This window comes from Callithrix jacchus, chromosome 8, assembly GCF_049354715.1.
Source record: "Callithrix jacchus isolate 240 chromosome 8, calJac240_pri, whole genome shotgun sequence".
In the NCBI taxonomy this organism is placed as follows: domain Eukaryota; kingdom Metazoa; phylum Chordata; class Mammalia; order Primates; family Cebidae; genus Callithrix; species Callithrix jacchus.
The window spans coordinates 116320255-116336893 of NC_133509.1; the positions used below are offsets into that span (position 1 = coordinate 116320255).

Consider the following 16639-nt stretch of genomic DNA (forward strand, 5'->3'; position numbering starts at 1 on the left):
AGAAAGCCCAGAAATGAACCCACACATGTACAGTCATTTGATTTTTCACAAAGGTGCAATCACATTAGGAAAAGGATCATCTCTTCAATAAACAGTGTTGGGAAAATTGGATATCCACATGCAGAAGAATAAAACTGGATCCTTATCTCACACCATATAAAAAATAAACTCAAAATGGATTAAAGGCTTAAACATGAGACCTGAAACTGTAATTACGTGAAGAAAACAAGGGAAAAACGAGACAATATTGGTCTAGGCAATGATTTTTATATTTGATCCCAAAGGCACAGGCAACAAAATAAAATATAGACAAATGGGATTAAATCAAAATGAAAAGTTTTCATTCAACAAAGGAAAAAACACAGTGAAGAGACAAACTATGAATTTGGAGAAAATATTTGCAAGCCACATATCTGACAAGGGATTAATATCCAACATATATAAGAAACTCAAATCCTCTATAGAAAGAAAACAAATAATCTAATTTAAAAATAGACAAGGGACCTGAATAGACATTTCTCAAAAGAAGACATACAAAAGCCTAACAGATTATAATACTCAACATCGCTAACCATCCTGGAAATGCAAATTGAAACCACAATGAGGTATCACCTTATACCTGTCAGAACAGCATCATCGAAAAGATTAAATATAAAAAGTGTTGGTGTGGATGTGGAGAAAAGGGAAGCCTTGTACAATGTTGGTGAGAATGTAATTTAGTACAGCCATTATGAAAAAGATTCCTCAAAAAACTAAAAATGGAATTACAATATGATCCAGCAATCCCAGTTCTGGGTACTCACTCAAAAGATTTGAAATCAGTATGTCAAAGGGATGTCTGCATGCCTATGTTCACTACAGCACTATTAAACAATACACAAGTTACAGAATCAGCCTAGGTGTCCATCAGTAGATGAATGGATGAAGTTGTGGCATATATATACAATGAAGTACTATTTAGCCTTTAAAAAGAAAAATATTTTGTAATTTGCAAATTACAAAATTACATGGATGGAATCAAGTAACATCATGCTAAGTGAAATAAGCCACGCACAGAAAAACAAATACCACATGTTCTCCCTTATATGTGGAATGTAGAACAACTGAACTCAAAGAAGCAGAAAGTACAATGGTGGTTACCAGAGCCTGGGGAGGCACGGGGAATGGGTAGATGTTGGTCAAAGGGTAGGTACTAAGCTTCAATTAGACAGTAGTAATGAGGTTTTTGTTCTTGAAAATATATTACACAGTGTGATGAATACAGTGAATAATACTGTATTTTAGATTGGAAAATTGCTAAGCGAATATATTTCAAATCTTCTCACCACAAACAATAAGTATTTAAGGTGATAAATAATGTTAATTGATTTAATTGTTCCACATTGTATTAAAAAATAATTTTGTACCCCATAAATACCTATTTGTCTATTTACAATTTAAAAATTTTTAATTTAAAAAAAGATTTACTCCAAAAAGATCTACTATGTAATGTCCCCGGCAACATGCTGGGGATATATAATGGAGGTTGTTCCTGCTTCCACAAAGGTCTCGGTCCAGTGGAGGGCTCCTAAACAAAGGATTGCCGTCCAGTGAAATAAGCACATGACGGGGGTTTGTACACTGCTCCTGGGAAATGCAGCAGAAGCGGCACTGCGTCTGGGGAAGGCTTTCTATAATTGCTCCTTCCAGCAAGCGACTGTATTCACAAACACCAGGCTCCCACAGTATACCAAGCACAGGGCAGGGTGAGCCCAGGAGAGAGACTTGGATTGAAGCCCAACTCGTTATTATTTGTGTGACTTTTGACAAATCATTTAACTTAATCTCTTTGGTTGTTGTTTCTGCATTCATAAAATGGGATGGTAATATGTACTTTTAAATTGTGAAGATTCAATGAGATAATATATATATAAAGTGTATAGGACATTCCTGGCACATAGTAGGAACAATTATACATAGAAACAATTTTTTAAACTGTATATAAAGGCTGGGCGCGGTGGCTCACGCCTGTAATCCCACCACTTTCGGAGGCCAAGGCGGGTAGATGACAAGGTCAAAAGATCGAGACCATCCTGGTCAATATGGTGAAACCCCATCTCTACTAAAAATACAAAAAATTAGCTGGGCATGGTGGCGCGTGCCTGTAATCCCAGCTACTCGGGAGGCTGAGGCAGGAGAATTGCCTGAACCCAGGAGGCGGAGGTTGCGGTGAGCCGAGATGTGCCATTGCACTCCAGTCTGGGTAACAAGAGCGAAACTCCGTCTCAAAAAAAAAAAAACCTGTATATAAAAATCCTTTTAATGGCTAAAAAGCTGTTTGTAGATTATCACTTCCTCATGGGAAAATATCATATAGCTTACTTTTCTTTGTATTCTCAGTAACTGATAAATGGTAGGAACTCAATACACGTGTTTCTGAGAAACTTTTGAACCTCCTGAAGAAAGCTTCAAACAAAGCAATCATTAGAGTTTCTCGGTTTTAATAAGGATTGAAATCTAAAATGTGCAACAAATGAACACAAGAATACAGAAGAGCAGAAATGAGGCCAAATTTGAATCTGCTAATGAAAGAGGGAAAAGATGTGATTTGTTTAAAAGGCTGCTCTGCTGTTCTTCCCTTTGGAGGAAGGAAAACATTGTTCAGTAAAAACATTAATATCTCTGACATATGTAGCTAGGAGAAAGAATTTTAAAAATTAGTTAACTTGTTTTTGTTTTCCAAGCAAAATATATTCAAGGTTAAAAAAGTATCCTAAAATGCGGACGTGCCTTAAGAACAAAAAAAATCTCCTGTAATCCCATCAAGCGCAATGGTAATCACTGTTTACTTGTGAATCTGGACCCTCCACTCTGGCTTGGAGCTCTACCAGCATTATAGCAAAACAGGCAACAGAGAAACGTGTTTTATCTTGCACAGAAGCACGCAGCCCAGGTGATGCTCTTAATAAATAATGACAAGAAAACCTTTCTGAGCATCTAAAAAGCTGTTGTCACAAAAATTGAGGTTTACCAGTCCACAACTTTCTACTCATTTTGGGAAATCACTTTGGGACACATTTTGGGAAATGCTGGACTCTAAAATTCAAATGGGATACGAACACTTGTTTCTGAGAAAAAAAAAAAATGAGTTCAAAATCCCTAGGGCATCCTACTGCTCTGGCAGAAGTCCACTCTGATCAGTTAAATGCAAATGAATCAAAAACATCTGGTCTAAATTTGTTTTAAAGTCTATGAGGGTTTAAATATGAAGAAAGTTTGGCAAAATATAGTTTTGAGTCTGCTGAATCTAGAATTTTATATATTTTTTAAAAGGCAAAGAGGTTTTGCAGAACATGAGACAAAGTAAAGATAATTTTAATTTCTAACAGTGTTAGGAAACACTGCGAAAATGGCTTGTACTTCCAAGTCAGATTTGCCAATTTATGAATGTTTGGGTTTCCGTACACCGAGATCTGACCAAGTGTGCAGTATGGGTTAATGAAAAGCTAAATGTACATTTATAAATACACACACACACACACACACACACACGTACATATATATAAATATAAATTAGACATATACATACATACCTATAATTTCAGGAATTTTTGAAGTCTTTAATAAGCTAATATATGTTATAGATCTCCAACAAAGGGGATGCAACGTGACCTTAATACATTGGCCCCAGCATCCGGATCTTTTTGGCCTTCTGCATGAGACAAACATTGGGAAATGCTGGACTCTTAAATTCAAACAGGATATAAATGATGGGGATAGAGATGATTTTAGCCACCTGTAGTAAACGTACCTGATAGCAGTAACATAGGCGTAGCCAGAGATGGACCCTGTATGGCAGACACACCTGACTGTGTGTTCTGAGCTAAGGAATCCTAGAGCAGCCACCTTGGGGATTTGTCCCTGTCTATGAGGAACATCTGAGCCCCCCAGTCCACCCCAGGGAACACAGGCTATACAGCGGATCAAGGCCCCAAGTTCTGGGTTGAATAAAGGTTGCCACGTGGAGGTTGTTAGCAAAATGGTGCCAACTGAAAATGCCATGTAAACTGCATGCTCTTTGCAAGTGGCTGCTGTTCTCTGGTCCAGTCTCCCGCCTGGTCTCTCTGGTCTCTCTTCCCTCTATGCAAGCCTTCAGTAAAGGCCCATGTCTTGTTTGCTGGCCCTGGGTCTCTTCTTCAGCTTCTTGAACCTAGTGCCATCCCCACTAGAGTTGACAGGGGTTTGGCATACCACCACCTGCAATCTCAAGCTATCCATTCAAAGATACGTTAAACAACCCGTTATAAACACTTACTATGTGCTTCATCCAGTCTTGACATCCCTCAGTTTGCACACATCTGAGCATTCTAATCCTACACTTAAATCTACACTTTTCTTACACATAAAAGAAAACCTGGATGGGCGCAGTGCCTCATGCTTATAATCCCAACACTTTGGGAGGTAGAGGTACGCAGATTGCTTGAGGTTAGGAGTTCAAGACCAACCTGGCCAACATAGTGAAAAAATGTCTCTACTAAAAATACACAAATTAGCTAGGTGTGGTGGTGCATACCTGTGATCCCAGCTACTCAAGAGACTGAGATGAGAGGATCGCTGGAACTCAGAAGGTAGAGGTTGCAGTGAGCCGAGATCATGCCACTGTACTCTAGCCTGAGTGACAGAGCGAGACTCTGTCTCAAAACAAAAAATAAAATGAAGAGAACCAAAACCAAAGCCTACTACTTAAGAGCAGCTTGTGTGCAAACATTTACGTTTTCTCTTCCCTGGTTGGAATGAACTTCAAAGGTGGAAGGTTTGCTTTCATTCCCTCAACCCACTTATTGTTCACCAACCCATGCAAACCTAGTGGCATTACAGAGCTACGCCAACTGGTGAAAATGGCAGGGTGTGCCTACCTTGTCTCGACAAAGGAGACCCCTGTGGAGATGAAGAGTAAGACAGGAGTGAAATGTTGTTCAGGATTTTGCCTATTAACAATTCTCCTGCCATTTGCTCTTGAGAATGGACCTCAGAGCTAACTCACATCAACACTACTCTCCAGCCCTGCCCCTACACCCTGTGATTTGATCATGGTGAAGGGATTTGTTTGCCTTCCTACTAATTATCCCCTTGCTGAGAAAATGAGAAGAAAGTATAGGCTGATCACAGAGTCTTTCCCTCCATGATTATGCTGGGAATTGGATTGCCCTGTGGGGCTGCCAAATCCCTGCAGAACTCTGCCACAGATGACAGGGATGAGGGTACAGCTCTGCTCTCTGCAGCCCACTACCAAGCAAGGATGCCAAGGCAAACAGGCTGGGCCCAGAGCACCATAATCCCTCTCCAAACAAGAGACGAATCACAGAGCAGGAGGTGCCCAGTGGTAACTCTGACACACTGTGCTCTCAGGGCTCCAGATGAGGCCACAAGTCCGAGGAGCTCTTCACCCTCTATCTCTCTCTGCAGTGCTAAAGGGTAATGGGGTGGGTGGGGAACAATGACAAATGTCTCCCCAAGGCAGTTCCTCCCAAGGGTCCCCAAGCACAGAAACCAATCATAGGGAACCCCCCAGAGCATCTCTGTATTTACCGCTTGCTGCTGAGAAATGCAAAGCCCTTCTCAGATCTCACGCCACATGCTATAGTGTGGGTAACAGCCCTCTTTGCGGTAACAGAGGAGTGGATAGTAATTATCCTTATGTCCCATATCAAATGGAAACAAGGCAAAGAGATATTAAATTAGGATTTTTTTTTTAAATTACTACAGTACTTTGCAATGTACAAAATGCCTTCATATATACCCTGTCACCCTGACTGAGCAGGATGGCTCAGTTCCATTTTACAGATAAGAAAGTAAAGCTCTGAAGAAATGACTTATCTGGAGGAGAGACTGATGGGAATCTGCCCCATAACCTCAGAGGGATTTTTTACCCAACTGAAATCATCCAGCCTCGAGCAGGACTCTTCCAAAGACTGGCAATGCCACAAGCCTGGTGCCAGGCAGAGGGCAGGGCATCACCTGGCTGGAGGGCTTTCCAATGTGTACAAATATCCTTGAAGCTCTCAATAGCTCAACTGAAAGCATTTTTTTTCCTTTTTTTTTTTTGAGACCAAGTCTCACTCTGTCACCCAGCCTGGAGTGCAGTGGCACAATCTTGGCTCATTGAAGCCTCTGCCCTTCTGGGTTCAAGTGATTCTCCTGCCTCAGCTTCCCCAGTAGCTGGGGTTACAGGCCTGCCACCATGCCGAGCTAATTTTTATATTTTTAGTAGAGATGAGGTTTCACCATGTTGGCCAGGCTGATCTCAAACTCCTAGCCCCAAGTGATCCACCCACCTCAGCCTCCCAAAATGCTGGGATTACAGGCACAAGTCACCACGCCTGGACAACTGAAAGCATTTTAAAATTCCCAGCCACTGGAATAAATGGATAAATATCACAGGCTGAAAAATACTTGTTCTTTCTCCTAAACAGTCTTTCCTTCTCCTCCTTCTGTTTTGGGACCCTGGATGAGTTAAAGGCTTTTCAAAGCCAGAGCTCTACCCTGATTCCACAGGTCAGGAAGAGCCTCATGGGTAACCTCAGTCAGAATGCCTCCAGACCCTGTCTCCATGGCCTGAAGAGCTGCTCTCTGAGGACTCATCTCACTGCCTCTCATTTCCCAGGCTCATGGAGACACACCGCTTGTCACCTCTAGGCCTGAAGGGCAGATGGAGATGAATGCCTGAAGGGCAGATGGAGGTGAGATGCGAAGGAAGACTTCCATCACAAGCAGATGGAAGCATTCCCAAACACCTGGGCCAACCTGGATCCTAGTTTGATTACTAAAGAATAGGGAGATTTCAAAGTAGAATGTCTAGAAACTTGTTTACAGAACATAATACTGTGGGCACACAGCAGTTATCTGTAAGCATTCATATCTGTTAAGGACATATGGACTTATCCTCAAGCTCTGCCTGCTATACATCTTATTTTAAATCCCTTGGTCCTATTGATGTTAAAAATAAGCCCCCAAGACAATATATGTATATATGCTTGTATGCATTCTCTATACATATCTGTATGGAAGGTCTGGGGGGTAACACCAAATAAAAAACTATGGTGACTTAAGGCATTGCCAGGTTTGGGAAGTGGCTGGAAAAGGGTTTGGAAGTTTCATTGAAATTCAGGTCATCCATTTCTCAGTGGTGTTCTCTTAACAAGTTGTTTAACCTTTCTTAGACTCAGCGTCAACTAGGAAATGGGGAGAATGACATGTGCCTTGCAAGATTGCTGTAAAAGCCAGAGATCATACACTTCACATGCTGGCACACAGCAGATACTCGGTAAGTGCTAGCTATAATTATTACTACTGTAAAGGAGGATGAGGCTGGATGTGATGGTTCACGCCTGTAATCCTAGCATTTTGGGAGGTCAAGGCAGGCAGATCACCTGAGGTCAAGAGTTTGAGACCAGCCTGACCAACATGGCAAAAGCTTGTCTCTACTAAAAATACAACAACTAGCTGGGCATGATGGCACACTCCTGTAATTCCAGCTACTCGGGAGGCTGAAGCAGGAGAATCACTTGAACTTGGGAGGCAGAGGTTCCACTGAGCCAAGATTGCACCACTGCATTCCAGCTTGGGTGACAGAGTGAGACTCAAACAGAAACAAACAAAAAAGAGGATGGTGCCAAAAGGCCATACCTCTCCCCTCCCTGTAGCCATGGAAACTGCCTCCTGCTGAGTAAGAGCATTCCTCCTCATTCTCCAGTCCCAGATTTGCCTTTTGAGTCTCTGGTGTAACTCTGGCGTAGAGGCTAGTTAGTTCCTGGTGGGGACCAAGTGTGCAGGCTATTCTAACACACCTGTTCCCCCTTTCAACCTCAGATCCATGCTACCTGCTCTGGTGACTGACCTCTGTAGGCTGCTTCTCCAGGGCTCCATGCCCTTTGGCCTCAGGCTAGGATCTGCCAGTTGGCAACACCAGCACCAGATCTGGGAATTTATTCCTCCCTCTCTCCCTGCTGGGTCAAATCTCTGCAGTGGCTTTGTCCTATCGGTAACCACCGCTCCTGTTAGGCAGCCCCTCTTCTATGATTCCAGTGCTTGCTTCCTCTGTAGGTGGTCCCTTCATTAAGCTCTCTCCAGATAAACCTTTTTAGGGCACCATCTGCTTCCTGCCAGGACCCTCACCAAAAGAGGGGAGGAGGTTTTCTTGATGCAAACTGTAACGCTGTTAGAATGAATTTAGCACAAGGAGATGTTAAAAATAATTATAAGCTGTGGAGGCAGACTAATAATGTTCAGGCTAGGGTTCTCATTTTCATTACTTGAACCTCTAAGAATTAACTTTCTTTCTTTCTTTTTTTTTTTTTGAGACGGAGTCTCGCTGTTGTTACCCAGACTGGAGTGCAATGGCATGATCTCGGCTCACCACAACCTCCGCCTCCCGGGTTCAAGCAATTCTCCTGCCTCAGCCTCCTGAGTAGCTGGGACTACAGGCGTGCACCCCCATGCCCGGCTAATTTTTGTATTTTTAGTAGAGACGAGGCCTTGTTGACCAGGATGGTCTCGATCTCCTGACCTCGTGATCCACCCACCTCGGCCTCCCAAAGTGCTGGGATTATAGGCGTGAGTCACCACGCCTGGCCAGAATTAACTTTCATCTAATAAAAAAGTAGAGAAGACAATGAAAAACAGCATGAGCCTAGAGATACTGGCTCTTCCTTCAATGAGGCGCCTATTCTGCAACTCTCCAAAGCAAGAAGAACCTTGCAGCAGCAAAGAGAATTTGTTTCATCCCTGATGGCCACTTATTCTGTGTCAAGCATCGTGTAAGTTATTCTACGTAAACTGTCTCAAGGTGAGGTGAGTACTATTAGATGCCCCCAGTGTGGAAATGGGGCTGTGGGAGCATATTTCAGCCTCTGACCAGGATCATCAGCAGAAACTAACCAGAACTGAAGGAGTGTCTGTGAAAATAAAACCATATAAAGAACCACAGCTTCTGAAGACAAAGAGGGTCCATAATAAACTAGGATTCTCTGCAGCATTATCAAATACCAAACCAAATCCTGCCTGAACCCTTCAGTCTGTAAGAGAGATCCCTCTTTATACTTGTAGAATTCAATGGCACATGGCAAATATCCAAAGCTTAAAAATGATCTAGAAACTCTGAACAACATGGAGAAGGAAAAACAAATGTTGTCAACACACTGGGTTATTTCATCCACAGAGAAACGAGCAGTAACTTCATCATTTTCAGAAAAAAAAAAAAAAAAAATCTCTTGGGCCAAATAACCAAAACACCAAGAACATCTTCCCAATGCCAAATCTTTCCAGTGCCATTCCCAAACCTTGCCTGTAATTCAGCACGTGTTAACAGACCCATATTCCACCTGCAAAGAAAGCCAGCATTCCATCTTACGCCTACTGGAAAGGTTGATAAATGAGGCATAGTACATTGCTGATTGACGTATCCACTCAACCAAGGCATAACGGAATAAACACTTAACTCCAAAATGATCTGTAGTCTGGACACAGTGGCTGAGTCTTGATTCTCATTCTGTTTCACATAACGTTCACTTTTTCCCTGCTTAAATTTACCTCCCTCTTAACTGAAAAGGCAGGATGCGTGGGTAGTAGGATGAAAGATTCAGCCTTGTGCATATTTACACATAGTTTAATAATCCTAGGAGAAAATAAATTGACAGAATGGTATTTATACCAAACAGTCATAAAACAACATATTAAAATAAACTGTCAAATGGTTGCCCAGTATGAATAATCTGCATCCAATTATTCAATTTGTGTATACATTTTCCCCAGTGCAATTTCCACTGTGGGTTCTAGCTTTTTGACTGGATAACAACACCTGAACTCATTCTGCAAATGAAGCCAGCTGCAGCAATTTTAAAAGGACTTTAAAGTGGACCTGGGTGCACCAAAAGTGATTTGCAAAGCCCTCTGGGTTAGAGCTCCATCTTACCAGTCGAGTCAGCCCCAGAAGCCCGGCCACTCGTCTGCTCCTCAGCATTAATGAGCTGCAGGTCTGTATACGAACATCCAAAGCTAGGACTGCTGGTGTCTTCAGAATGGGTGGTCCAGCTGCTCTCAGAGGTAAGAGGGCATCTCCCCAGGGCGTCAAAGGAAGGGCATGTCCAACAGGGCATGGTCAATGGTAGGGCTGGGGAGAGACCAAAAACCAAAAGCACAGAATATAAATAGCTGTACTCAGTTTGCCTTTAGTGATTGTCTTACTTTCATATTGCTCCCATTCTATGAAATCTCAACAGTCATACAAGGCAAGGAAGTCTTTTATGGGGACTATCACTCATGACACAGACAGGGAAAACTGATTGACGGAGTCCCCATGGTGAGTCAGTATCAAACCAGTATGAAAATCAAGGTCTCAGGACTCTCCCTCCAATCAAAGAAAATCTCACTAGAGGAATATGAGTTACTTCGGGGTCTAGTTTTACTTCTAAACTTAGATTTCAGCTTCATTCAAACCCAAACTGCAGGAATCTTCCAGTCTCACCCTTACTGTTACATTTCCTCCATTTTTAGTGGCACAAGAAAACCCACCAATTTACACTAAAACATTAGAGCCAGTTTAGGTTAATGGCTAAAGAGTAGATATGCAACTACATGTGTATATGTATGTGGCATGCCCTGTTTGCTTTGAGTTCACTGTAACTGGAGATTCTGCAGACTGTCACATATACAAATGGAGATTTACTGAGACTACCAACCTGCACGCAATACAATGAAAAATACTTTTAAGGGGAAAATGCATAAAGCTTGGCTTTATCTCTTTAGTCTTAAGAATCAAATCAGACTTTAAAAATTACTTTAGAAAAGCTTTTTTTAATCAAACTTTCAAGTTCTCCTAATTTGTCTTTAGTTAATTTCTTATCACATGCTGTCTCTGCAGTGCTGCATAAGAATCATATCATTACGGCCGGGCACAGTGGCTCATGCCTGTAATCCCAGCACTTTGGGAGGCCAAGGCGGGAGGATCACCTGAGGTCAGGAGTTCAAGACCAGCCTGACCAACATGGAGAAACCCCGTCTCTACTAACAAAAAAAAACACAAAAATTAGCCGAGTGTGCTGGTGGGCACCTGTAATCCCAGCTTCTTGGGAGGCTGAGGCACAAGAATCGCTTGAACCTGGGAGGCAGATTTTGCAATGAGCTAAGATTGCGCCACTGCACTCCAGACTGAGGGACAAGAGAGAAACTCCATCTTAAAAAAAAAAAAGGGAATCATATCATTGCAAGTTTACCAACAGGTACTGAAAACAAGTGCCGAAAAGAGTATAAATAAGACAGGAAGAATGAAAACAAGAGAAACTACCATTTATTGAGTGTCCATCAAATCTCAGGCATTTTACAAATGTCTCGTTTCATCCATCTATCCCGAGAGATAGGCAGTAGTCTTATTTTAACTCAGAGACATTAAGAAACTTGCCCAAGATGGTAAAGTCAGTTCTGCTGCCTGGAAAACCAAAACAAGTAGAAAGACAAAAACTGAGATTTAAGAGAGAAGAAAGAATAAATATCAGTGCTTGCAACCATATAAATATAAAACTTTTCATTCCTTATTCTCTTGGGCATTTGTAAAACATTTAGGTCTTTTTTTTTTTGGAGTGCTCACTGCTCACATCCTCTTTTCTTTAAAAAGTCATCCTTTCTGCATATTCCTGAGCTATTCTCTTCTTCTCTGCTTTATTTTTTCTTAGTATTATCACTGTCTAATGTACTACACGCCCATGTTTTCCATACTAGAATCAAAGCTCCTTGAGGGGGCAGGGATTTTTACCTATACCCCCATTCCTAGAACAGTGACTGGTGTAAGGCAGGCAGTCAACAAATATTTGTTGGTTATGTCAACAGAAGTGCCACCAATCATTCCATAACAGTCTATACTAAATACAGAATGTTAAAATTGAACTGGTATCTATAACCCCTACCCACATATAGAAAACATTAAAATACTAAAAAAGGAGAAAAAATTTTTTTAAAAACCAACCAAAAACAAAAAGCAAGACCAAATCTATAAAAGCTTGCTATATGACACCATTTCCTATAGTATGGTGGTTTAGATACTTTAAACTACTATGGAAATAAAATTAAAATATTTGTTAAATGTAGTAACATTATTTAAAACACATCACAGGGTGAGCAACAAAGTAAAGAATCATCAGAGGCCCAGTGAAAGCTACAACCCCAAAAGGGTAAACAGAGGACAAAAGCTGATTTTCACTCTCAAGACTTTGAACAAACCAGACTCTTGAGTTTTCTAAACCTCTTATGAAGAAGGCAAAGAGAAAGAAGAACCTAGGGCCAACTGAAGAAAGGAAATCTAACATAAGAGCTGATGCATAAAGTGAGAATTCCTAAAAGGGTAAGTTAGAAATAATCTCCACCCTCTAGCAGGAGATAGCAAAGAAAACTGTCTGCCTTAGGACTGGGTGAAAAGTAGAGGAAAAAATACCTCCTGAGAATTAATAACCACCAATTGTCTCAGATATAAGTGTGCAGCTAAAAACTACTTGTGTGGTCTGAAAAACCTCCAAGTTGAGACTAGTTTAAGTACTTCCAGGTTAGTAGGCCTCAGGCATCCAGGAAAAGCAAATACTCTAATAATGGCTTTTTTATTTTTGGAGACAGTCTCACTTTGCTGCCCAGTCTGGAGTGCAATGGTGCAATCCCAGCTCACTGCAACCTCCACCTCCCGGGTTCAAGCAATTCTCATGCCTAAGCTTCCCATGTAGCTGGGACTGCAGGCTCCCACGACCACACCTGGCTAATTTTTTTTTTTTGTATTTTTAGTACAGACGAGGTTTCACCATCTTAGCCAGGCTGGTCTCAAACTCCTAACGTCAAGTAATCAGCTGCCTCTGCCTCCCAAAGGGCTGGGATTACAGGCGTGAGCCACTGCACCCAGCCAATAATCCTTTCTGAAGGAAGATACCTTCAAACCAGCCTCCCAAACAGGATGTTCCTAAGTTGATAAGCACACGGTAGAAAAAATAGTAAATAAATAAATCAATCACAAAATGCATAAGAAATCAAGTTACCATGAACAACAGCCAGCAAAGTGTGTGTGGGGGGTGGGATGAACGGGCAGAATGAGACCAGCAAAGAATTTTCAAACACTAGAATTGTTGAGCAAAAAATACAACGATGTTTAATCTGCTTCAGGAAATAAGAAATTAAGAATATGAAAAAAGAGCATGTAGAATTGAAAAAGAACTAAATAAACTTCCAGAGAAGAAAAAATACACTACTGTAAATACAAAATTGAATAAACAGCATAGACAAAAAGATGAAAATATGAAAAAAAGATGAAGACACATGGAGGACAAAGTGAGACAGCCTCATAAATACCTGAGTTCCTACGGAGAGGAGAAAGAAAATGGGAGAAGGGCAATATTTGAAAAAGTACTGGCTAAAAATTCTCCAGAATTTATGAAAGATTTTACTTGTCAGATTAGAAATTCCAAGGCATCTCAAGCAGAGTAATTAAAAATAAATCTACAAATAGACATCAAAACTACATAAGACCAAAACCAAAAAGATTTTAACGGCTATCCAAGAGAAATTATGTTACCTTCAAAAGAAGAATGTTTAGAGTATCACCTTTTTCCAGATCAGAAGAAGCCAATGTGCACTTCAGTGTACAGACGGAAAAACAACTGTGAAGTTAGAATTATATACCCAGTAAAATATCTTCACAGAACAAGGGAAAAAATAAAGACAACTTAGACAAACAAAAACTATAATTAACCTTAAAGTAGGAAAGAAAGGTAAAATAAAAGGAACATAAGATGTTAGAAATAAAACTATATCAGTACATAAAAATAAAGATAAATGGACTAAACAGTCTAAGTAAAAGAAAAGGACTGTCAGGTTGAATCAACAAATGAAATTTAACATGCTATGCACAAAAAATATATCTAAAATACAAGTGATTATCAAAGATGAAAGTAAAGGAATGGGAAAGCCATATAAGACAAAATATTAATGAAAAGAAAGCTGATATAGATTATGGATAGACTTTATAACAAATGACAAAAAGTACAGTTTATCAGAAATATAAAAATAATTCTAAACTTGAATATATTTAATAACATAGCCCCAAAATTATTAATGCAAAAATTGACAGAATTGTAAGAAAGTAAGGGATGTCCATCGTCACAATGGAAGATGTTACAAGACACCTCTCAGTTACTGACATATCAAGCAAGCAAAAATAAGCAAGTAAACAAGCTTTAAACAAAATGAACACACTGATCTAAAGATAATAGAACATTACACTCAACCAGTGAATAATGCATATTTTTATACTAATATCAAGAATTTCTATGATAAGTGATATGCTATTACTTGACATGAAACAAGGTGTAACAAACTTCAGAAAATTGGTATACAGACCACAAATACTGGTCATAATACAATTAAGTATCTAGTTATCTAGTTGTCTGGTTAACTAGTATCTAGTTATCTACACTAGATAAAAAAGAAGTTGAAAAATTAAAAATTAAGAAACATAATTCTAAATAATTCACTGGTCAAAGAAAAAATCCTAATATTAGGAAATATTTTGAATCAAACAATAATGAAAATACTATATGTGAAAATTTTAAGAATATATGTTTGCAGTATTATCAGCTTATATTAGAAGGCAACTGAAACTTAATACAATAAGCTCCCAACTTATTAAGATAAAAAAGGAGGAGCAAAATAAATCAAAGAATGTTAGAAAAAGGAAATAATAAATATAAAAGCATAAATTATTAGTATATACTTTTTTAAGCCTTGGCTCTGTAACCCAGGCTGGAGTGCAGTGGTGCGATCTTGGCTCACTGCAACCTCCGCCTCCCAGGTTCAAGCGATTCTCCTGCCTCAGCCTCCTGAGTAACTGGGATTACTCACCATGCCCAGCTAATTATTTTTGTATTTTTAGTACAGACGGGGTTTCACCATGTTGTTCAGGCTAGTCTCAAATTCCTGACCTCATGATCTACCCACCTCAGCCTCCCGAAGTGCTGGGATTACAGGCATGAGCTACTGCATCCAGTTTAAATTTTTTAAAACATACACAGAGAAAATGTTCTTAGAGAAGACTAATAGAATTAAAAAGAGCACAAATAACAGGAGGAATGAAAAGGCTACACAATTACAAATGCTATATTTCGAAGATAATGAAGGGAAATAATAAATGTCTTTATACCAGTACATAGACATAGATAAAACTATATAAGTCCTAGCAAAATGTAACTTTTCAAAACTAATTCAAGAAGAAAGTTAAAAACCTGACTTGTCCAATAACCTTGAAATAAAGTGAACCAAGACCTAACACCTTCCTACCAAAAAAATGTCAGGCCAGGTGCTTTTACTGAAAAGTTCTATCAAATGTTAAAGGGAAAAAAATTTTTTTTTAAATCTTCCACTAACTTTCTCTTATTCCAGAGTACATAAGAAGAAAGGCCATTCATCTATGCATTTTATTAAGGTTAGCATTTATAAAGTTAGACACCACAACCTGACAATATATACCCAATTTATATGTACAGTCTCTAAAAGGAGAATTACAGAATAATCTCAATAATGTATATAGATTAAAGAATTCCAAACAAACTATCAAAGAGAATCTAGTGATTTACAAAAAAAAGAATTATGTAATGACGAAATTGAGTAATCCAACTTATACAAGGTTGGTTTAACACAGTGTTTCTCAACCTTTCTCTCATTATTGTCCCCCTAAGGAATCTTTTTGTAATTTTTTTTCCCTAATCACTCTCTTTTTAATTATTCTCATGTAGTAGAATATTACAATTGGAAAATTGACATTAATACAATCCATCATTCTTACTAAGATTTCACCAGTTTTACACGTATGTCTGTGTGTACCTAGTTCTATGCAATGTTTTCAATGTGTAGGTCCATGTATCCACCACAGTCAAGATACAGAACAGTTCCATCACTGCAAGGATCTTTCAAGCTGCACTCGTATAAACATGCCCATTTCCTTCCTACCTTGCCTCCATCCCTATGCTGTTCCTAACCTTTGACAACCACTAATCTGTCTTTCATCATTTCTATAATTTTGTCATTTTAAGAATGCAATATAAATGGAATCATGCGGTATGCACCTTTTCAGAACTGGCATTTATTACTCAGCATAATGCCTTTGAGCTTCATCTGAGTTGTTGTATGTATCAATAGTTCATTCCTTTTTATTGCTGAGTAGTTTTCATGGTATGGAGATACCACAGTTAGTTTCCTCTTTTCCCTATCAAAGGACATTTAGGCTGTTTCTGGTACTTAGCTATTATGAATAAAGCTGCATGAACATTTGTGTACAGATTTTTGTATGAACATAAGCCTCCATATCTCTGGGATGAAGTCCAAGAGTGCAATTGCTGGGTCATGTGGTAATTGCATGTTTAGTTTTATAAGAAACTGCCAAACTGTCCAAAGCGGTTGTACCATTTTACATTCCCACCAGCAATGCATGCATAATCCAATCTCTCTGCATCCTCCCTAGCATTTATTCTTACCATTACTTTTTATTTCAGTTATTCTAATAGATGTGCAATGAAAGATCATTTTAATTTGTATTTCCTTAATGGATAATGATATTGAATATCTTTTCATGTGATTACCT

General features: G+C 39.5%; 1 protein-coding gene across 18 annotated transcripts in view; it reads right to left on the reverse strand.

Annotated features, from left to right (window-relative positions):
- STON2 (stonin 2) overlaps window positions 1–16639 on the reverse strand; it is a 189125-nt gene that overhangs the window by 99262 nt on the left and 73224 nt on the right. For 15 of the 18 annotated variants that reach the window (XM_078335559.1, XM_078335554.1, XM_078335558.1 and 12 more), the window contains one exon: window positions 9950–10147. In XM_078335559.1, coding sequence (XP_078191685.1) covers window positions 9950–10147 — 198 coding nt within the window. Of the gene's footprint in view, window positions 1–9949; window positions 10148–11320; window positions 11462–16639 lie in introns of those variants that run through there. The other 3 variants (XM_078335561.1, XM_078335560.1, XM_017977270.5) reach the window with 2 other exon arrangements.